This window comes from Calonectris borealis, chromosome 1 (genome assembly GCF_964195595.1).
Source record: "Calonectris borealis chromosome 1, bCalBor7.hap1.2, whole genome shotgun sequence".
Classification (NCBI taxonomy): Eukaryota; Metazoa; Chordata; class Aves; order Procellariiformes; family Procellariidae; genus Calonectris; species Calonectris borealis.
Genome location: NC_134312.1, coordinates 61,090,877 through 61,113,081, shown reverse-complemented (window position 1 = coordinate 61,113,081; position 22,205 = coordinate 61,090,877). Strand labels below are relative to the sequence as shown.

The following is a 22,205-nucleotide window of genomic DNA, read 5'->3' as shown; positions in this document are numbered from 1 at the left end:
ATGTGTTTATCTTTACTCGGTACAAACTTCAGAGAGACGTAAGCACTTTGAATTGGGGCTGGGAGTTTTGGCTGTGCTGGTGGGAGAGCGAGCTTTCAGCCTGAGCCCCCAAGCCCCCCTTGCCCGTATAAACCCCATGTAAATCACTGCTGCTGCTTTCTGGATGCAGACTGGGAGGGAGGGGAGGAAAGGAGCTCCTCTGGCCTCCTCTGCCCAGATACGTATTAAACCCCAATCCTGAGCACGGGCTTTTGTCCAAATGGTTTAGGCATGAAAGAAGCCTGGACTTGAACACGGGCCTGGGCTCACACTGAAGGTATGGTATGGCTGCACCCTCTGAAACTCCCTTCCCTTTTGCAGGCAACGGTATCGAGGTCGGCTGGATTCACCGAAGAACGTGGGGATGTGTGTTTGCTTGTTGCATTCTTGATTCCTTTTTGCAGGAATCAAATGCAGATCGCCAGCCTCAGCCATCATTCTGAGACAAAGTTATCTCCAAATTTCTTCCAGGAAACGTTGAAATCAGGGCTGTATTAACCACCTGGCTGCTTCTAATAGTTCAGACAAAAATGCAAACACTGACCTTCACTTGCTACAGTGCATCCTTTCTCAGTTCGCTTCTCTTTTGCCAACGCAAGAAAGCACATTTAGTCTTGAACTTGGATTGTGCCGTGAAGATTGTAAGCACTTAGATTTATTTCATCGCTCTTCAGGAGGAGGATAACTTTTTGTTACGGTGACATGAGAGAAATTGAAAGGAACAATAAACAGCACTCCAAAAACTCTTTTTAATAGATGTGCTGCTTTTTATAGCTCAAATACTTTCACAAACAGTGATTTAGCTCTGTGCAACCATTTGAAACAGCAGGTCTGTTACTGAATTAATTTTACAAGTAAAGCAGTAAATTATACCAATTCTAATGAATGTGAAATAGCAAACGTAAGGAAACTGAAGAGCTTTGTGAAGGCAAGTGAAGGCAAACCAGGATCAGAACAAAGGACAATGTAGTAGGACTCTTAGATAGTGGAAGCCTTTTATCCAGCAGTTTGAGGTTTGGGGACAGACTTTCACATGCACAAGAGCTGCATCACTGAGCCATGTTAAGCAGAGAGTCAGCATGCGTGCTGCAAGGGGCACAACCCTAAGACATTAATATGAGACACATACTTCTCCGCCAAAAGTAATTGCAGAGCTTCTACTACAACAGCAAGATTACATGTGAGTAGTGATCCCCCAAACCAGATGAACAAATGAGTGAACTCTAAATACAACCCCTCACCCAACCCTTGGTGATTCCTGTGGACTTTGGTAAAAATACACTAATTCTAGAAAGTTCAAACACGTGATTTCTGTCTTGCAATATGGAGCTGCCAGCACTTCTGGAGCACTTAGTTGCAATGCTTAAAGTCCTTGATTTTCTTCTGTGACCTGAACCAAAAACTGTTTTTGAGGGTTGTATTTAACAAATAATACCACTATCTATTGCCAACCGCATTATAAGTATTCCCTCTCTATAATGAAGGAACAGACAGAAGAAATAGAAGATTCTTTGCGCTGGAAAAAGTTATAACTAACTAAGCCCCCCAAACCCTAGAAAATATGTAAGGGGGCTGGAGGCTGGAAAGTAGTAGATAACTATTCTATCTGGTCCTTGCAAATTTTGATTTGTAACAGAATTCTTCGCTTTCCCCTATCCCCTTTGCACACGAAACTCATCCAATGACCATGGTAATCCACAGAGAAGAATCTGTCAATGTCCGTGGGCCTCGGATCATATCCCGTGAAAGATGTGATCCCACAGAAGACAGGGAAGGGAAGGTGCAGAAACAGCTAAAAGTTAATATTATAAAAATGTAGCAGGCGCAGTGGTTGCCACCAGCCACCCAGACTGGTTGATCTCCGTGCTGTGTGCCACCTTGCTTTAGCACACCTCATCTTTGTCCCTGCTGTCTTTGGTTGAGCAGCTCCTTTGGGCAGGTGGTCTCTCATGTGACTGTACAGTGGAGGGAGGGAACAGTGACAGAAAGGACAGATGTAGCCTGCACCCTCACTTCCTACAGCTCCACAGCTGCATTTTTTCCCCTTGTTGTTACAGGATAACCCACAAGTGCATGTGTGATAATACACTCCGAAGGCTCTACGATGCCCTGGCCTGACTTAATCGAAGGAGATTCCCCTGAACCCAAAGGAGGCCATGAGGAGTCATCCTGCTGCCTCTGCAGCTGCTGCGGCTTTAAAACCCCAGTGACTTAGGGAAGAGGTCCAGGGCTTTTTCCAGTCACGCCACCAACCTGCCATCACTGGAAGGCTGTGACATTCTTCTGGGATGCTGTAATGCGGTTTGATCACTGAACGCATTCAAGTACAGTGGTATTTTTCATGGGTCTAAGAGGTTATTATCACCTCAGTTAATTATCTGTAAGGATTCAGACTCCAGCTAACGTTAATTATCCTTCCATCACTCTCATGTTCACAAAAGCTTAGATGGGCCTTTTTTAGCAATACAAATATCTCCTTCCTGAATGGAAAAGCTTGCATATCTTATTTTTGCATATCTTATTTTTAAATGTTAAACACATTAGACAGAACTGAGGGTTTTTTCCCTCTCTGAGAAACCATCCTAAGAATGTGTAATACTTAATGAAAGTGCTAAGAGCAATACCATCTTCAGACCTGAATGTATGATGTTAGAAATCTGGTATGGGGGTGAGGCAAAAATTATCAGAATGGGGTGCTTGAAGTCCACATTCAGTCCTACAAAATATGCCATTGGGAGAGCGGTTTGATGTCCAGAGCATTCCAGTAGACGGGTGCCTTAAATAAGTCTTCTCATCCAGCGCCTGTTAGGATAGAGTTTGAACCTCTGGGCGATGGCGTTATACGCATGACGTAAGAATAACAACAGCTTCATTCACTCAGGGCACTACATTCAAATCGGTCAATGTCCCTTTTGTTTCTAGCTCTGAGGGTTGGGATGGGATCTCTGAAGGCATCAGCTGAATGTGTACCAGCGTAGCTGCTCTGCCTGAAACTCCAGGCAGCTGAAAACAATAGCATGAAGACGGCTGTCCCTCAGTTAGGTGTTTACTCTGGAGCATAATGATGAGCATTGGGCTGTCTATATTGTTAATGTTTGCAACTTTTTGAACAGAAATAGCTGGTAAATACGCCCTGAGGCCCAGCCTGCTTCCCCAACACCATAAACCATATTTGTTTAAACCATACAAGCCTGTACTACCTCCTTTGATAATGTTCTTACGCCGCTGTGTCTAGACCCTGAGAAGGGGACTTCAAAAAGGAAAGGCTCGCTCAGTATGGGAAGATCTGTTAGCTATTAGGTGTTCTGGTAAACAGCTCTGATGCACTTGAAAGAAAGGAGAGGATTTTTGGAGCTTTAGGTACTGGAAATCATTGCTGGGTATATTACGCGTTTTCGGTGTGGCTTTGGGCGAAGTGCTTTGGCCCTGATTTTGTACCAGGAAAGGAAATGGGAGTGTAGCTACTGACTTCAGTGGGATCTGGGTCAGGACCCTTGTGTCTCCATAACTTCTAAGTTTCCCACCTGATTGTAAATTTTCTTTAAGACTTCACTGTTTTCAATTTATAGACTTCGAGCAGTCCGCAAAGGTCGTCCGAGCGAGGCTCCCCGGGCTCGGAGGTGGCCTGCTGCCCTTCCCGGCTCCCTGGCTCCCAGCCAGACCACCTTGCAGGTTGGATCCCTCTCCCTTGTGCAAAGCGTTTTGAGTTTCCAGGGGAGGGAAGTACTTGGCGGAAAGGTTTTTTGCCCAAAGTATGAACTATCCAAACACACTCTGGGAACTGCAATGTTTCATTTTTACCTGCCACTAACAAGGGTGCCAACTCATTTCTTTAGATCGTGTTTCTTGCAGTGCTCTCTCTAAACAGGTGGCTGTGCAGTGGCTATCATCTAAAGCCTTGTTTTTGCTTGTGGCTTCAAATTATTACTCTAAAGCAAATAATATTTAAACATCATATTCTGCATCCCCCTGACATGTATACGTTAATGGGAAGTTTTGTAAAAAGGGAGAAAGGAGGGGAAAAGAAAACATTATCAGAACTTTGAAAGTCAGAGCACTAAAAAAATGGAAAGTTTCAAGGTAACCCTGATTCTTTCTCCACTTGTTATGTTTTCCATCCTTACTCATAACTGTAGGACTCCATCCCAACCCCAACCTAAGCAGTATTGACAGGAAAGGATTATCCACAGGAATTTGACATATTTACATCTAAAGAGTGCCAAAGGAAAATCTTTCTAAGTGGAACAAAGCCAGCCTTATTTGAACTAGCTTCTTCCTCTAGAATTGTGGATGGACACCAGGGTGGGGTGCAGGAGTTAACTGGGTAATAAGTATTTCATCTAAACTATTCTTTTCTAAACAGGATATGGAGCAAAATGAGAAATTGCTTCTTTGGCTTTTATTCCTCTTACAGTGAAATTGGAATCGCTTGAGAAAAGATTTGTCCTCCAATGCTAAACTGAGCATCTGGATAGCATTGTCTTGGAAAAGATTTTGAGATGTATTATTTGTATATCCATATCAGCCAAAGAAACACCTGCTACATAAGCTCCAATTAAAAAAAAAAAAAAAAAAAGAAGCAGAGTTCAGGGATCTCTTTGTCTGAGGTCTAGCAGGCTACAACTGTGATGCTGCATTAACTCTGAATAGCTCTGGGGTTTAGTATTTGCATCATAAATGCAGGAATCATCAACCTCTGCTCTTATAAACAGATTTCTGAGTTCCCTTTCTCAGTGCATGAGCAAGCATTGACTCCTGAGAAGATCTATTACATTGGGAGCTTGCAAGATATTTTATACTAGAGATTCTGGAGAGGCTTTGCTACATGAGCAAGCAGCAAATACACTTTTTGCTTTGGTGTCCAAGGCAGAATTGCTCTTTGAGCATCCTTAGTCAGTGTTAGACCAAATGGGTTCTTGGGAAAAGGAATCACTTTGTATGCTGTTTGACCGTCTCATGCCAGGATTTACAAATAAGTGTAGATGAAGTCCTGCATGTAAATATTTTGACTCTGCATCTCTGACATTGGTGAATATCTGCTCATGGTTGGCGGAGGCTGACGATGACTAAAATGCATGTGGGAAGGGCAGGGTAGCAGCAATGTACGAACACTCGGAGGACCAACGGGGATTAGCATCTCATGGTGCTAAATATCATACACAGCTGATACTAAAACCAAAACCAAAACAACCACAGCTTCCCCCTCCCAAAACATCTATAAACTAAGCAGACGATGACACAACAAATGGGCCTGGGACCAGTTAGCATTAGCAAAATGGCTAAACTGGGCAGGATAAGTAGCCGTTGCTGCTAGAATCAGCCCAGCGCTGGATGAAGGTTTTTTCAGGGGGATGATCTCACGTAAGGAGAGTATTAAACAGGGGACATGAGCGGATGCCGCCGTGGGACGGGGAGCAGGGAGATGGGGGGAGCCGGCGCCCGGCCTTGGCAAGCAGGCGACAAAGCCGGGCACTTTCCCGGCCCCTGCCCAGGGGAGGAATTCCAGCGGGTCGGACAGACGGACGGATGGGCAGACAGGCGCACAGCCCTCCCCGAGCCGCCGGCTGCCGCGCCGCGCCGCCGCCACCGGAGGGCGCCCGCCCGCCCGCCCGCCGCCCTGCTCCTCCACCGGCACCGCTCCCGCCCCGGCGCGGCGGCGGGGAGCGGCGGCGGGGAGCGGCGGCGGCGGCAGCAGCAGCAGCAGCAGCAGCAGCCTGCCTCGCATCCCGGGCTGCGTCCTCAGCGGGATTCCCTGCCCGCCCTGCCGAGGCGGCAAAAGCGACGGGCCGCTTCGGTGCCAGCAATGCTTTTGTCTGTCTTAAACCGCTCGACCCCTCCACCGCCGCGATGCCATCCCCGCCACTCACCTGCGGCATCCCCGCCACTCACTCACCCGCGGCATCCCCGCCTGTAGCACCTCACCCTCTCCACTATGAGCGAATGGGTTCGTTCTTTTTAAAGAATGGCTTTTTAGGTAGTTGAAGGTTGTTCATTATTTTTCTCATTCCTCTTTTCCCTTCAATCCTCCCCTCCACATTTTTCAAGTCTAAACAGGCCCAATTGTTCAATCTCTTTTTCCTAGAACATTTTACCTGATCATCATCATTTTCCTCTGCAAGCGTCTCTCCAGCTCAGCCACACCCTTCTTGTAAGTGCCCCGAACTGGACAGAGACTGCCCTTGGCAGCGCCAAGTAGAATGGAGAGCCCACATTGGGGGGTTTTAGGCTATTGTGGTGTTTGTACATCTCAGAAAGCTTTTTTCCTGTAGTCGTTTAACAACTTTGCAGCTTTGTTTACACTACCAGCTTAGTTATGTCAAATAAGATGGTAAAAAGACTAAATCACTGATCTGTGCTTTAATAAAACCTCTAACATACACATTTAGGCCACCAGGAACTCTTCTTGCTGTTATGGGTTATTTCACTTGAGACAGTGGTCGAAGCCCTACTGGGAGAAGCCCCTGCAGCAGCACAAGATTTATCTCCATCGCGTTTGCCGGTGCAGCTATTTGGGCAAGCCCTTTCAAGTGCCATCAAGTCCGCAGTGCCTCGGCCTAATGGCTTCTCTATTTATAAGGTGAGAGCTGAAAATGAAGACAAATGTTAATGAACTGGCTTGATCAATACCTCATCAATCAGGTGGACAGTTTCCCTTGAAATTTGTTACTGTAGCTACTGATGAACTACTAATAATGTAAAAGAACATTGGCAATATAGACTATGTCTTGCTGGAGACCTTCTCCACTGCTTTTATTGGAAAGTGTAAAAACAACGGTAAAGAGCAGGACTGGATGTGCACTGTGAGCATTTGTGAGGGAATTACGAAGTGATTGTATTCAGTGAGGCGGTCAAGCCAAATATAGAAGCTGAACCTCCAGCCCACCAAGGGATCCTTGCCACCGTGCCTGCCTCCAGCTATATTATTTACAGAGAATTATTATCCTTATTTAGTGAAATAAGTAATTTCAATAGTTTGCCATAGAATTTAAGTTACTAGAAGTGTAACTAGTAATTTTTCCTTTAATCTTTGAGATCCAGTTTGGCCCAGCTGCACTGCTGGCTTTACAGCAGCTTTAAGTTCCCTCATCATGCTGCTACTACTCTTGAAAGCCACTGCGTGCTCATCACCAGCTTCAGGTCAACCTGGTCAACAGGTCAAATCTCTTTTAGATGGAAGGGCTTGTGTGCTCACCTGTTTTGTTGAACATACAGGTAGTCTAATAACAGATATTACCTATCTCTGTGAATTTGGCCTCAGGAACTGCTAGGACACGATGATGCCCACACTCCTTTACGAACATTATAAGCATGTCGTGGTTTAACCCCAGCCGGCAACTGAGCACCACACAGCCTTGTACAGGGGCAACAAGATTTGGCTCTCACCATTCCAAAGCTGCTTATATGGCAAGCTTGGGATCATCTTCGCAGGCAATCAAAATGAAATCACCCTTTCCCCAAGTTTTGAAAGCCAGGCATCCTTCATGAAGATGGCATCACTGTATGGGCCTTGTAATCCAGTGTTCAAAGCTATTCAAAAGGAGCAGTCACTTTGGAAAGATTATGTAGGTCCTTTCTGTACATTATTTCTGTTCTACATGCTTCGGGCATTCAGAAAGTCTTACCAGGGCATGGCTGATGGTGGCTGACATGGCGTTCATTCATTGCACAAATCACCTATTTCACACCTCACATCTCAGACTTCTGTGCACTCTGGTCAATACCACTGCACTGAACTGGCTGAAATCCTGTTTTCAAGAGTTCCTCTGTAACCATAACGAACAGGACTGCCTCCACGATCCCCTGTGAAAGCTGAGAACAAGTATAGGGCTGCGTCACATCTGGCTCTTCCTCCAAGCCCTTTCCTGTACCCCACTGGAAGCATCCTGGGACACACAACATTAAGTAAGCAGCAATCAAAAAAAGGTGCAAAGAATATTCCAAATGTTTATTATGTATTAAAAATACCGCAAATAAGCCATACAGTTCATTTCACAGTAACCTAAACAACATTGTTCAAGAACTTGAGAAGTCAACAAAGAACAGTGCAGTTCCAACAGTGACAAGTTACCTTAATGCCGTGGGTCCCTCTTTCTTTGCCAGCAGTTCTTTCCTATTTACAGTGGGAACAACACTAGATACGGTTCAGTATCTTTTTTACCGAGGAGAACTCCTTTTCACCTGCGCTGTTCCCACAAGCACACCACTTCTGGGAGGTGCTGTTTCTAGGAAATCTTCTTCTAACGTAGCCACGGACCTGGCTAGTGCAGGCTGGGGTGGGTGTGATGCGCACAACCTATTTCCAAGGTATCCGTGTGCAGATCCCTTTACCAAATCTTTGGATAAAGTTCAAAAGTAAACTTGAAAAGGAGGAATATTAGAAATCCTTTCCAAAAAGACAGAAAACCAAGCAAGTTCAATGAGGAAGTGATTTTTAAATGAGCATCTAGAGAATTATGACACTTTTTCCTCACTCTCAACCAGTTCCTAGAAGGATCCTTTGCTACCAATGCCCTAGGCAGGCACCCGGTGACAACAATGGTGACAAGAATCAGGCACCAAGTCCTGAATGTGTAACAAGAGTTCAGGTCACTGTCAGCTGTGTGAAAACTTGGAAATGTATACGCCTTAGAAGCAATTCTGCTGATTTCATGGTGATTTTCCCCCTTGTGTGTTTTGGAGTGTACTATTATCGTTAGCATGTTTCCTATACATGGAACTCAGGAGGTGCAATTTTAGTCCTTCTCTTTCCTCATTCAACTTCATGATCATTTTTACAGAAAATCCTGTATCACAGACAAATTAGGCCTTTCCAGGAAAGACACAGCCTCATCATGTAATGTGACAAACACGTTACTGTACTCTCTTGAAACTAATCCCATCCTTCAGATGTCCCTTCTAAGCACTGATCTTCTGCACCAGCAGCCGAAGAAGCTGGGAAGGAAGCCTGTGATCACAAAGAAGGAATCTCTCCAGCCACGTGCTGGAACACCTCTCTTAGGTCTTAGCCCCAAGCAATGCCACTTACCTCAAACCTTCCCTTCGGGGGGTTCAGCTAACCCCTTGTTAGCTCCTTGGTACAGATTAAGGACTGACAGAAATATGCTACAGCTCAACTGACACCTGGTAAACTGACCACATGGCTGAGTCTCAAACTGCAGAAACGGATGAGTTGCTTCAAACCTGGTCCACACTTAAGTTTACTGGTCTAAACAGGTTAAGATAGGGGTGTAGTTTTGTTCATTTGTTCCTTAAACCAAAACATACCAGTAAAACTCTCAGTGTGTACAGCAGTATGCTTTTCCTACCAGAACAGCTGTAGCCCTTCTGTGTGGATATCTAGTGTCATAGTGTGAAACACCTTCATGCCGTTAAGTATGTGCCCATGCTAACGAGGATGTAGTGCCTTTGTTACACCACTACAGTTACAGCCGTACAACTTTATAGAGAAGATGAGCCCTTAGAAACTCAACCCCCAACTAAACTCATGATTTCTTAAAACAAATTAAAAAAAAAAAAAAACAAAAAAACAAAAAAAAACACAAAAACACTACACAAAAGAGAAATAAAGGAAATAAGCAGAACTGTCTCTATTATTAAAGTATTCTTATTCTCTTTGGAGGTATCAAATTGCTTTTAAAAAGAGTAAAAAACTGGGCATACAAAAGCTATTCTCCTTAATCCATTGCACAAGGAGCACCGCTGCCTAAACTTTTTCATGAATTTTTTCTACTTTCACAAACAGCCTTTCCAGATCATTCCTCAGGTCATCTATTGAGCTCTTCACAGACTCCAAGTTGTTCTCATTATTTTCAATTTTCACTGAGTAGGAGACTAAACTATCCACTGCAGTTCTTATCATTTTCAAATCGGAATCAACCTGGCTGACAGAAGATCTCAGTTCATCTACAGAGCCTTCCACAGAAGAAAATTTTTCAAGATAACCTTGAGCATGTGCTTGACTGGTCTGAAGATTTCCTTGATCCAACAAAATACTAATTTGCTTCTGGACATCCTGAAGAGCACCGGAGGATGGCAGGTCACTGATGCTTCTCCTCAAGTTTTCCACATCATTGTACAGCGAGGTCTGTGATTCACCAAGATTTTTCAGAACATCTGTGACTGAAGTTACGTCCATATCCGAGATCCCCTGAAGAGCAGTAACGCTTTGTTCTAGGGCACTGAGCTTATTCTCATATTCTGCCTCCTTAGAAAGGAAAGATTGCAACTTTTCACTGTTTTGAGCAGCAACAGAAGTTAGAGACTCCAGGCTGTCTTCTATGTGCCTCAATCGAGACTCCAGTCCTTCACTGTTCTTCCCAAAAGTTTCTAATGCTTTTCTGAAGAGTTCATTTTCTTCCCATTTGTTGAGGTCGGCTTTAACTTGCAGTAAATCTTCATCGAGTCTTTTAATGTCACTAGGGAGCTGCATAATAGAATCCTCAGCTCTCAGAACTTTCTCTTGTAAAGCTTTTAAGGAAAGGTGTTCAGTGTCCGCAGCCTCTTTGAATTTCTCATGTTCTTGTTTGAGGTTGACTAGCTCCTTCACTTCAGTATACACATCAGACTCCATGGAGTCTATTGTACTCTTCAAGGTCTCTATGTCCTTTTCTTTGGTTTTCATGGATGCTTGCATCTCATCAAAAGCATCTTTTAGCACCTTAATTTCATGTTTATACACATCTGCCTCTTCTAGTGAATCAACCTTTACTTTCATATTGTTGATTTCATCTTGGCTCCTTTGCTGGACTTCAGTGAATACAGCAATGTTATCATTTATAGACTTGGTTAGCTCTGTTAGTCTCTCCTCCACTGTGTTTTCCAGAGATGTGAAGTCTCGTTCCCTTGCATCCTTCACCATGTGGATGCCATCAGACAAGTCTTTCAAAATTTCATTTTGCAGCTTCTGAAGCACTTCACTGATCCGATTTATTTCACTCTCCCCTTGTTTAACAGCCTTCTCAGTAACCTCCTGCTTCTGCTGAGCAATTTTCATCATGGATTCAAATTCTCCAAATGTGGCTTGAAGGGAACGCACCTAAAACAGAAATCCACATGTTAATACTTACAATTTCATCCTTACCTACATCATTACCCTTTGTGTCTATGGCCCTTGTTACCATATGAAATAATCACCTTGCAATCAATCCTTCATGCTCCCTACCTGAGGTGACCCTATGGCATACAGATACGGGAGACACGAAAAAGCCCAGCATCTAGAGCCTTACAGCTCTATAGATATACACATCTGCTGAGAATCCTTGGCCTCACTGACCTGCCAGAGACGATCCAGGAAACCCATGGCAGTGAAAATCAAACTCAAGTCTCCAGTTTGCATCCCGAGCCATCCCTCCCCTATATGATTCCTGGTTCCATGGGCCACGAGTCCCTAAGGGAGGAAAGGGAGGGGGAAAAAAGCCTAAAGAACATCTGGCATCAGCTTCTGAATACAGAAAAGCTGGGGTTAGACTTTAGCAGGCAATCAGACCCTAGGCCAATTCCTGAACATGAAAGAAGTTTCAAAGTAGACAAGAAAGAGTAACAGGAAAAATTAGGGGGAAAGGGGAGCTGGGAATGGCTGGGGAATGGCAGTAGTAATATGACATTTTGCTGCTCCTGGACACCAATGGAGACACAGATTTTTCTTGTTAACTATTTTTTGAAATAAAAAACATAGAAAGGCTTTAATGTTCTAAATACCTAGTACCTCATTATTCACACACATGCATACACCCACATGCTCTTAGTGAACAGGGGCACATGTACGTACACAGGCAGAGAACAAAGCTATAGCAGCTGCCAAGGGGACTGACTTGCATCTATCTCAGGTTAATACTCCCAGAAAGTTGTTACTACTGGATCTGGTATGCTATTAAGCTTCCCAATTACAAAAACTACCGTTGGTTTTAGTAGCAGCAACAGGGAAAAGGTCAAGGGGTGAGTGGCCGCCACATACATTTACTCTCACGTTTAAAGATAAGAGCCAGGCACACCAATGGGGAAGCATACGTTACTTAATTTTGAGGCCAAGTAGAGTATCAGTCTCAAGACTGTGGAGAAATCTTCTTGTGCGTGTGTGGGTTGTATTTTTTTAAACTTTTTAAAGCAATGCAAGAACTCCCACTGGCTGCAACAGGAATCCATCACGTAGAAAATACCTCAACGCTTTGGCAGGATAGCAAGTGCTGAGTAATGCATGTTGCCTTGCCTGATGCTACTCCCTATGTCTGAGGGGTATATTAATCAGTCATGCCACATGGGTTGCCATGTTTACTGATTAGATACACAGCTGGAGGGGTGGTTTTATTTTATAAATAGAAGGAAGTATATTTTATATGTTCTTAGAAAGAAATATACAAAGCTTCCTTTTTTTTTTTCCCTTTTCACTGAAGGAGGCTCCAGTGGTTCCCAGTCAGCCTCTGAACCTAGAAATGAATCTCAAGACCTAACAGACTTACTAATTAGAAATTAAGTTATTCACATGTATTTTTGCAAGACTAAATCCCAGGCCAAATCCTCCTTGGTTTTCATGGAAGTCTACACTGTGGAAGGATTGTAGAGTTTGGCCATAAGACTTGCCCTTGCTCCAGTAGATCCCCGCAGTTTGAAGAATACCCATAAAGATGACTTCCTTTTCCCCCCTCTTATGTAAAAAGGTTTGTAATGACTTTCCATTCTCTATACTTGTATTCTCTAGTGCTTACATACGAAACTAGAAATGAGCTGGGGTAGGGGGGAGCAGGTAGTACTACCACGTGTATTGCAGCAGGACAGACACCAGCCATTACACTGACTTACCAGCCTCATTTTCATTACATCTTAACTATCGTTCATTCTGGTTTTTTCCACATAGACAGCTTTTTCTGTATTATTATAAATGGACTTCAGAAATCTAGGAGGAGAGCACAGGAAAGTTCTCCACCCCCTCTTATGCTAGAATTTATTTTTCTTTGACACATTTCAACCAAATCACGAAATTTGTATTTGCAATTAACCATCTTCAAATGTTAGTCTCAGAAAAGGCATCAGAAATGCCCAGGAGAACTCTCCAGAGGGCCAGGTCTCCACTGCTGTAGGTTTGACAGAGAGGGATCCCACCCCTCCGCAGTGGAAGTACTTTATACCTGCTCCTCCACTGCATTTGGGCAATGCTCATGGTGTAACTTGAAGCTATTCTCCTATACTTCCAGCTGGGGCAGCCACCTGAAGATCGGAGGGCTCTGATATAATAAAATGGACCAAGGTCTTCAGCTTAGACCAGCTTCTAATCTGATCTGTCCTAACCAAGAGCCACCAGGGCCCAAATCAAACCTTTGCACGAGAGAGGTAAAACTTGCAACTTCAAAGTAATAGTTCATATTCACTGCACAGTTGGTTTGTGTGTGCACCTACGTGTGAGTTTGCCTGTTTGGTGTTCCTGGCTGGTAAGGTTTGAAACCATAGCCCTTGCGAGGTTTAACGTCATAAATAGCACATAAAAACATGTCTATAGCTAACAACTAAGTCTTCTCTAACCGGTCATACTATCTTGTGTTCAAACACCAAACAACCTTGGCCTCTCTGAGAATTGTGCTATATTAAAGACTAAACTTCCACATCATTTCCTTTCTCCTCCTACTGCTGATGCGTAAAGCAGAAGAGTTTATGTAACGTGTACTCCTGACAGGAGCCCTCTGCAGTAAAAGACCGAAGGGGAAAGCCAGTTCCAGACAGCAGCCTGCACTGACAGCACTCCAAAAGTACAATGCAGGACTCTACACTTCATAAAGCAATGAAATACAGCCTGGTCTCCTCTCCCTCAAGTACATCCTTCTGTAAAGACCACACCAAACCACAGCAAGCAAAGGGTTACATTGAAACTGTGCATGATCTCTTCCCCCGACTTTTTTTCTTGCACTACTGTATGTACGTCTAACATCAGCCCTCTGCTATATACAGGCAAATAGTTTCAGTTCTCTTTGAAACAAACTATTTTAAACTTCTGGTATATACCTCCCTCCTAGAACAGGTAACATATACCTAGGATTTTCTGCAACAACACGGAGATGGAGGCAGCAAATTGTACCCTTTCCTATGCTTGGAAGGGCTTACATATTGCACATACATCTGGGTTCTATACTCATGTATTGTAATCTTACGTCCTGTACGTCCTGCCATTGCAATGTCTTCCTTCATACAAAGAGCCTGTAAAAGTGCCTTAAAAACTAGGAAAAAACAACAACCCTTGCTAGTTCAAATCACAGCCCAGTCATCAGTGAGTAAAAAACCCAGGATTTAAAATTAACTTCAGAAACAACACTATAGCCCTGCATTTTACAACCTTTTTCCCCCCTCATGCGAGTTTTCCTTTTCCTCCTTGTTGTAAGGGAGAGAAAACACCAAGACTGACCCTACAAACTCCACGTGTGCAGGCCACTGCGCTTCCGGGAACGCCACAGAACAGCCAGAGGATCTCTGCCTGCACCGGTCCCACCGCCCTGTCCCCCCCCCACCGGCCCGGGCCCAAGCTCGTGGGGAACATGGGGAATCTTCATGGCTCACTGTGCAGAAAGCAGTCAAGCTGAGACAAGAATTTCCTTTTCTTTGATCTGACTCAGTCATAACTTTACATACTACTTTCCAACCAATTTACCTACTCCCTAGACAGAAGCCCAACTGTATGTTGACGATATGCCTTCACATACACCATTTTTTAAAGGTTTTAGGCACCCTAAGACATATCCAGATGGACATGTGTTTGTGAAACTCTACCTCGGGGGCTAATAAACTTGAGTGACAAAAATGGGAAGAGAAATGAGCATTTCTTTCACTTCTTTTGAGCCACACCCTTTGCCAACAACTTCACAGCTCTTCCGTCGTCTCGCTCCCTCGGCCGGAGGCTGCAGCAGGAACGTGGAAGGCAGGAGCGGCATTGCTGGCACTGCCTCTGCTGTTCGGTGAAGCTGGTAGTGGTTTTGTTTTCTAGAGCGCACGGGGATGTCGAGGCAGGATCCTGCCACGTCCGACCGCACTGCCACACCATCTCCCTTGGCACGCACACCTGCCCGCTCGACGTGGCGACAAAGAGCAGCCCATTTGCCACACTCGGTTTTAAATGATTTGCAAGAGTCTAAGATATAAAATTACCGTCAGCAGGCTCTTGAAACTACAGGTCTGCGCTTCTGCCAACACGTAAGCGTGCTGACTGCATTACATAAAATGGCTTCACGCCCAAGCCCTGGAAGAGCAAGCTCGGCGAAGGGCCGGCTGCGGCCGCCGCTGCGGGCTGCCCCGGGGGCCGCCCGCCCGCCCGCCGCGGGCTCCGGTCCCGCCCCGCCCCGGCCCCGCGCTGCGCTGCCTGCCAGGGATTTCTCGCTTACTGAGGCCACGTTTGCAGGCGCTGGGAAAACCGCGGCCCAAGCTCGATTTGTCCCTTTAATACCATGAAAGCATCTTTACGGAGGGAGCACGGAGTGGGGAGAGGCGGAGGGGGGGGAATGGGACACATTTGCTTTCCCGCAAGCCGGGCTGCCCGAGCGCTGCGCGGCTGCTTACTTAAGGGGTGAACGCCCCCGTCCTCCCTCCTGCAGGGGCGGCTGCTGCCCGCGCCCCGCCGAGCAATGCCGAGCGCCCCGACGGTCCCCGCGCCCCAGGCCGCCCTCCCGCCCGCTGCCGGCGCCGCCACCGCGGAGCGGCCCCGCGGGCACCCCGCCCGCCCCCCGACGGTGCCCGGCGCCGCGCTACCTTCTGCACCACGGCGTCCAGGGTGGCGGCTAGCTCCTGCCGCTGCCGGCCGGAGGCCTCCCTCTCCCGGGTGCTCCGCCCGACCTCCTCCCGCAGCTGCCGCACGTACCAGCCGGCGGGCAGCGCGGCGCCCAGCACCACCGCGGCGCCCAGCAGCAGCGCCCAGCCACGGCGGGGGCCAGCGCCGGAGCGGCCCCCCCCGCCCCCCGCGGCGGCCCTGCCGCCCCGGCCGTGCGCCGCCGCCGCTGGCTTCTTCGCCGCCGCCGCCTCCTCGGCGCCGCCGGGCTGCGCGCCCCGCTCGTTGGCGGCGGCGGCGGCGGGCGGGCTGCCCCCCTTAGGGCCCCGGTGCTTGGCGGCCGACATGGCGGGACGCCGCCGCCGTCGTGCGCGGAGCGGGAGCAGCGGGAGCGGGAGAGGGAGGGAGGGAGGGATAGAAGGAGGGCGGGGGCGCCGGCCCGGGCAGCGCCGGGCTCCCCGCCCCGCCCCGGCGAGCCGCCACGCACACGGGGACGGCCCCGGTCCCTCCGGGGGGGAGCCGCCACGCACACGGGCTCGGCCCCAAGGGGACGGGGGAGCGGAGGGGCAGCCCCCGCCCAGCGCCGGGGTGACAGACCCTCTCCCGACCGGGGCCGCCTCGCCACGTCTGCCCGCGGGACCCGGCCCGGGGGTCTCACAGCAGGGTGCGCCGGGCCTTCCCCCCTCGCGGTTCCCGGCCCCCAGGTGTCCCCAGGCCCAGCTCCCTCCTGCTGCCGGTTTTTAGTCTTGCATGTGGTTTTGGTGGCAGAGCGCACCGGGCTCCCGCCTCATGCAACTTCTGTTTTGCGTGACTGTGATTTCGGCTGATAGGGTTACGGCAAGCTCCGAGAGCAAGGCGTGGAGAAAAAGTTGTTTTCTCCGTATGCAACCCACCCCCCCGTTTCTAGTGCCGCTAGAGCAGAGACTTGGCATCAGGCTGGTCCCTCGGGCACACAACAGCTGCCGTGACTGGCAGGAATGCTTCTGGCCCGACACAAACTCCCACCGGTTTCACGGACTGCTTTGTCTGACCGCACTCGGTAGAGGCTGGGAGCTGAACACCAAAATTCCCCGCGGAGCCTTTGGGCTCCGAGCATGCTCTTTTGCCTCACCACGTCGGCACGAACCCGCTGCGTTCATCTTCCCTACAGAGCATGTCCCGGCGCAGGACAGGAAAGGCTGAGCAGGCCTTCCCCTGCACCGCTGGCTCCAGCTGGGCCTGCCAGGGCGCGGAGCACTGAACCGCCATTTGATCTTCTTCGTGCTCTCGTTTTTTCTCCTGCTTGTAAGGAGGCAAATTAGAGCAAGGTGGGAGCTGACTGATTCGGATATGCCAGCAAGAAGAGGAGAGTGGGGAAGAGGAGAGCAAGGCAGAGCAGAGGGATAAGGCGTTGGTGGAGGAATCGGTCTGCTGTGCATTGAATTAATTAGTGGTCATATTGGGGGGGGGGAAATGCATCTGGTTGTGTAATAGAGGATCCTTATGCAAGGGAACTGAGTGGGCTTGATGCTGCAATTTTAGGGCACTGGTAATAGAGGGCTGGGGGGTGGGTACTCTTCCACATGGTGGAAAGGGGAGGAGAACGTGCTCTACAGCGTGTTTGGGTGGAAGGGAGGTATCATATGGGAATAATTTTAAAACTTCTTTTGAAAATCCCTCGAATTTTCCAGCATCACAAAATGCTGCTTAAACTCTTTTAAGAAACTGAGCAGTTGTATCTTAAATTGTTATCATATACTTCCTTGATTGTGCAAACTTGAAAAAATACAACATAAGTCCTCTTCTACTGTCTGCCTACTGCTTTGGGACAGACTATAGGACAGATGATAGCACAGAAAAACTTAACTGTTTCAAAAATACACCCTGAATTCATCAGTATTGTTCCTCTCTTTACATCCTTTATCCCTAACTGAACAGGTTAACGTAGTGACTATTGTCTGGTAGACATCTAACTGCTCTGCCAGGTCACTAAAGAATTTTATGATGTTTTGGGTCTAGAGCCTTAATCACTGATGGCTTACAGGGAAGTGTTTTTTGTAATCTTTTATGTAAAGTTGTCTACACATGCACAGTGCAAGGCCAAGGTGTGTCACTGCATCTGATTTTTGTAACTATGGGTTACAATTCTGGAAGTGAGCCCTAATTTTTACAAGAAAGGACTGGGGCATATTTTCTTTTAACCTCAAAAGATACGTTGCTGGCAACAGCAATACAGACCTTTTCATATACTAGCTGATGGAGTACATTGCACTTGTATTCGCTTGGCCTTCTTCAGTTCTTGAGTCCCCTGTGCTGGTGTCCTGTTCACTGCTCCCTTTGAAATTGGAAGCAAGACTTATTCGCCGGTCCAGAAACTCTGTTTCATGAGTTGCCTGAAGATACTGGAAGTTGCTATTTCAGAGTTAGCAGAAGAGAGCTTGCCATCAGGTGGTGTCCATGAGGCTCTTGGACCCAGGATTCTGGACCTAGGTCAGTGTTGTAAGAAAGTATCCAATGTGACAGAGTTTGTAGTGGAGATTCCTGAAAATAGAAACATGCTAAAAAATCTTCTCCACTGCTTCCTCCGCACATTTACCCACATTTCAGACAAATAGAAAAGGAAATAGAAATAGGAATAGAATAGAATAGAATAGAATAGTTCCAGTTGGAAGGGACCTACAACGATCTTCTAGTCCAACTGCCTGACCAATGAGGCTACTCAGTTTCTAACACCTCCTTCCTCCTATCTGGCAGACATGCTGAGTAGCTAGGGTATCAGGATGGACTCTCACGTATTTTTGAAGACTGCCTTTCATTTCATCACAAGGCGATCAATGAATAAAGTAAGCTGATCCCGGTTTGCCCCTTTCTTTCACAATTAAGACCGGAGAGGCTTACATGGTAGACTTCTGTTACTGCCTCTGTCTTGCATTCTCTCAGGGCGTTCATGACTAGGATCATGCAAAGCAATAATGGATTTAGACCTGGGCTAAAAGCAAACAACTGCTAGACAACCAGTAGTAATGGTAGTAGTTTCAAAAGGATTTGTTGTTTGTTTTTTTTAAGAACAATGCAATGAAAAGTTCTTGGAGGTTGGTTTCTCCCTCAGACATGTTACTCTTCTTCTGTATTTTAATGTGTATCTTTTTATCTAAAGCTAACTTTTAAAAAGTCTGTATTCATGTTTGTATCTATTAATATTTGCCCACATTAAAGATCTGTGTGGGATGAAAGAAAATTCTGTTCAAGACACAGAGTCAATGAATAAAAATAATGCTTTAAAGCTCTACTGGGGCTTCTGGGCAAAGATCTTACACACATAGCTTCAGTGTCTCTAAGACATAAAAAAATGTTAGTAGCAACAAGCTCTTTTCCAGTTCTACACCTTAGGCTGCTGAACTGTTAGTGCAAATTCGATTTATTTCCTTCTCATGCTTTTATGTTATACTGAAATGCATTGCTTGCCAAGAGTCATTCCACGAGAGGAAATTCATTACATTAATGTGCAAGCCATAACTCCTTGCAAGTTGAAAGCTTGAGGTGCTAATGTATCTGTTTCTCTATTTGATTACAGCAAGAAATCCAATCAAATTTTGTCTTGGAAAACATTTTCTTTTCTTGGTCTTTCCTTTGATTCCCAGTACTTTTTTTTTTTTTTAATAAATTTTAGGTTGAGTATTCTTCAGAGACAGTGAATCTTAAACCTAGGCAGGATCACAGCCCCTGATGTCAGCCTGGCAAACCCAGTTCCATTCAATACTTCTGCCAAGGTTTAGGATGAACTGAAGTGTTTGGTCTGTATGTGGTGTTCTACTTAGTAACTACTAGCATGGGTGATAGAAGGAGAATTTATAGTTGATTGTCTCAGGCATTTTGTCAGCACTATTCTGTCAAATATACAGACATTAGGCCAAAAGTCACTAGCTGGAGAGGATGCTGGAGTGACTGCAGGTTATGGACACCACAACAGAACTTGGTTAGCTGATTTCCCTGACCCTAACAAGTAGCAGAGAGCTTGCACGGGGTCAGGAGATTGTCTTAAATACATTCCAGAGGTGGCTGGAGCTGATACGGCGGGGGCTTGCACTGAAACAGATGAGGAACCCTCAGAATACTCTGTCCTCCTCAATACCGTGGGAGTTGAAATCTTCGGCACTGAACAAAGCACCCTGGGAAGGCTAGAATAGCAGAGTTTCCACAGTGAACATCTAGCCACAGCCTTAGCTGTCTCACGCTTTATGATAAGGGGGATCTCAGATTTCTGTTTAGGAAGGGCCTAGAAAGGCGAGGATTTGTAGCAGTACCCTAAGACCGAGGATTTTAGCTCTGAAGCCGTTTATTTCAGAGAGTTTACCATAAGAACTGAGCCGTATGGACGTTACCAGAGACAATAATCAAAAGGATCATCAATGCTAAGCATCAAGAGATGTAAATCTGTTTCCGGTAGTAAGGCAACGTAAGTAACTGTCATATCATTTCTCCTTCTCCAGCTTGGCAGTGACGAGGAAAATGTTAGCAATGTACTAGCTAAGGCTTTTTCTCACCAAGGAACCAATACAAACTATTTCTGACCAAGAGTACCACTCTACAAACAGCTTCTCATTGTATTTGACACAGTGGGTCAAACTCTTTATTTCCTATGTACAGAAAGACAGATGACTAGTGCTGAGGGGAGTGTGCGTTAGGAATTTGCTGAGGTGGCAAAGTAGCTAGACACTGCAGACTGGTGCGGTTGGGGAGTTTACTGATGTACCATTTTCTCTCAGAGGTTTCAATATTCTGTTTTGCCTCTGTGTGAATTTGAAGCCGAATACTTTGGTGGGGAGAAGTAGCAATCCTGTTTGCCTCTTACAGTACTCATTTCTCCTTGGAATACAGGAAACTCCACAGAAGAGCAAGCTGAGAAAGCATCCTTACACTTGCCTTGTAGACTTTTTGTCTTACCCTTGAGCCTATTATCAAATCTGGGCCTGATGGTCTCAGTCAACCGAGAGTCTTAACATCCATCTGTTAGCGCTAAAGCCAGTCTGCCTGGCTCAGTTATTAGGATTAGGGCAAAATATCTTGTGACTTCAAGTTATGTTGTCAACTTAGTTGTCATGGGCCCTGGTGTAAACAATAACATGCCTTGCCCTTTCCCTCTCCTCCCACTCTAACCATCAGTTAGCCACATACTGGGACATTTCTGATTTGCGGGGCCAAATGCAGCTGCGTGTCTTACCCACTCAATAGCTGCATTGCTGTTTGCTGGATAAAGCAGTACATTCATTGTAGGCTTTATTGTCTTTGCCAGTTTTACAGCCGGCAACTAAGCCCCACACAGCCGCTTGCTCACTCCCCCCCGGTGGGATTGGGGAGAGAATCAGAAAAGTGAGAAAACTTGTGGGTTGAGATAAAGACAGTTGAACAGGGAAAGCAAAAGCCACGCACGCAAGCAAAGCAAAACAAGGAATTCATTCGCTGCTTCCCATCGGCAGGCAGGTGTTCAGCCATCTCCAGGAAAGCAGGGCTCCATCACGTGTAATGGTTACTTGGGAAGACAAAACGCCATTAACTCTGAATGTCCCCCCTGTCCTCCTTCTTCCCTGAGCTTTATATGCTGAGCATGACATCATATGGTATGGAATATCCCTGTGGTCAGTTGGGGTCAGCTGTCCCAGCTGTGTCCTCTCCCTTCTTGTGCACCCCCAGCCTACTCGCTGGTGGGGTGGTGTGAGGAGCAGAAAAAGCATTGACCCCGTGTAAGCACTGCTCAGCAGTAACTAAAACATCCCTGTGTTATCAACGCTGTTTTCAGCACAGATCCAAAACATAGCCCCATACTAGCTACTATGACAAAAATTAACTCTATCCCAGCCAAAACCAGCACATACCTGCATGTCCTATAAAAGACACAAGGACATTGATCTTCTTAATTGAGCAGAACAAATTTAAAGACTGTACAATTATTTTCCTGGCTGACATTGCGGAAGACACAAACAACAAGAAATGAGTGATGTTTCTCTGTGGAGAAAATCTCCACAGTAGGTAGTCTACTTCAAGATCCATATAATGGCCTATAGCTTCAGCACCTCTGGATCAGGAATGAATTGAAACCAAAAAGGAGGTTAAGTGCTGAGTACTGCAGTGTCTAACTTATTCTTGGCCTTTGGACTGGAATCTTGAAGCATGTCTTTGGTGCCTCAGCTATATATACAGGTGCACATCTCAGACAGATAGAGCAAACTAGGTACTTAAGAATGGGCTCCAAAACAGCTGGTGTGCTGTGGGAGAAGAGCACCTCTACAGCTGGAAAAAAAAGGTTGTTTTAAAGCCCTTTGAAATCCCTTTCTGGAATTCCACCTCTTTCTCCGTGATGTAGGGTGATACCCCTGAGATACTTTTTCCTTTAAAGTTGACCTTTCATATAAGTATTTAGAAGCTGGTTTATTTGGTGAGGCTGGGGCATCCC

At 46.3% G+C, this 22,205-nt stretch overlaps 1 protein-coding gene across 1 annotated transcript; it reads right to left on the bottom strand.

Moving 5' to 3' along the window:
• Positions 1-7,963: 7,963 nt before the first annotated feature.
• On the bottom strand, positions 7,964-16,140 carry CKAP4 (cytoskeleton associated protein 4). The gene is made up of 2 exons (XM_075156966.1): positions 15,760-16,140; positions 7,964-11,074 (listed from the first exon to the last, which is right to left on the bottom strand). The coding sequence occupies exons 1-2, from the start codon at positions 16,120-16,122 to the stop codon at positions 9,743-9,745; spliced, it is 1,695 nt and encodes a 564-aa protein (XP_075013067.1). The 5' UTR covers positions 16,123-16,140; the 3' UTR covers positions 7,964-9,742.
• Positions 16,141-22,205: the final 6,065 nt, after the last annotated feature.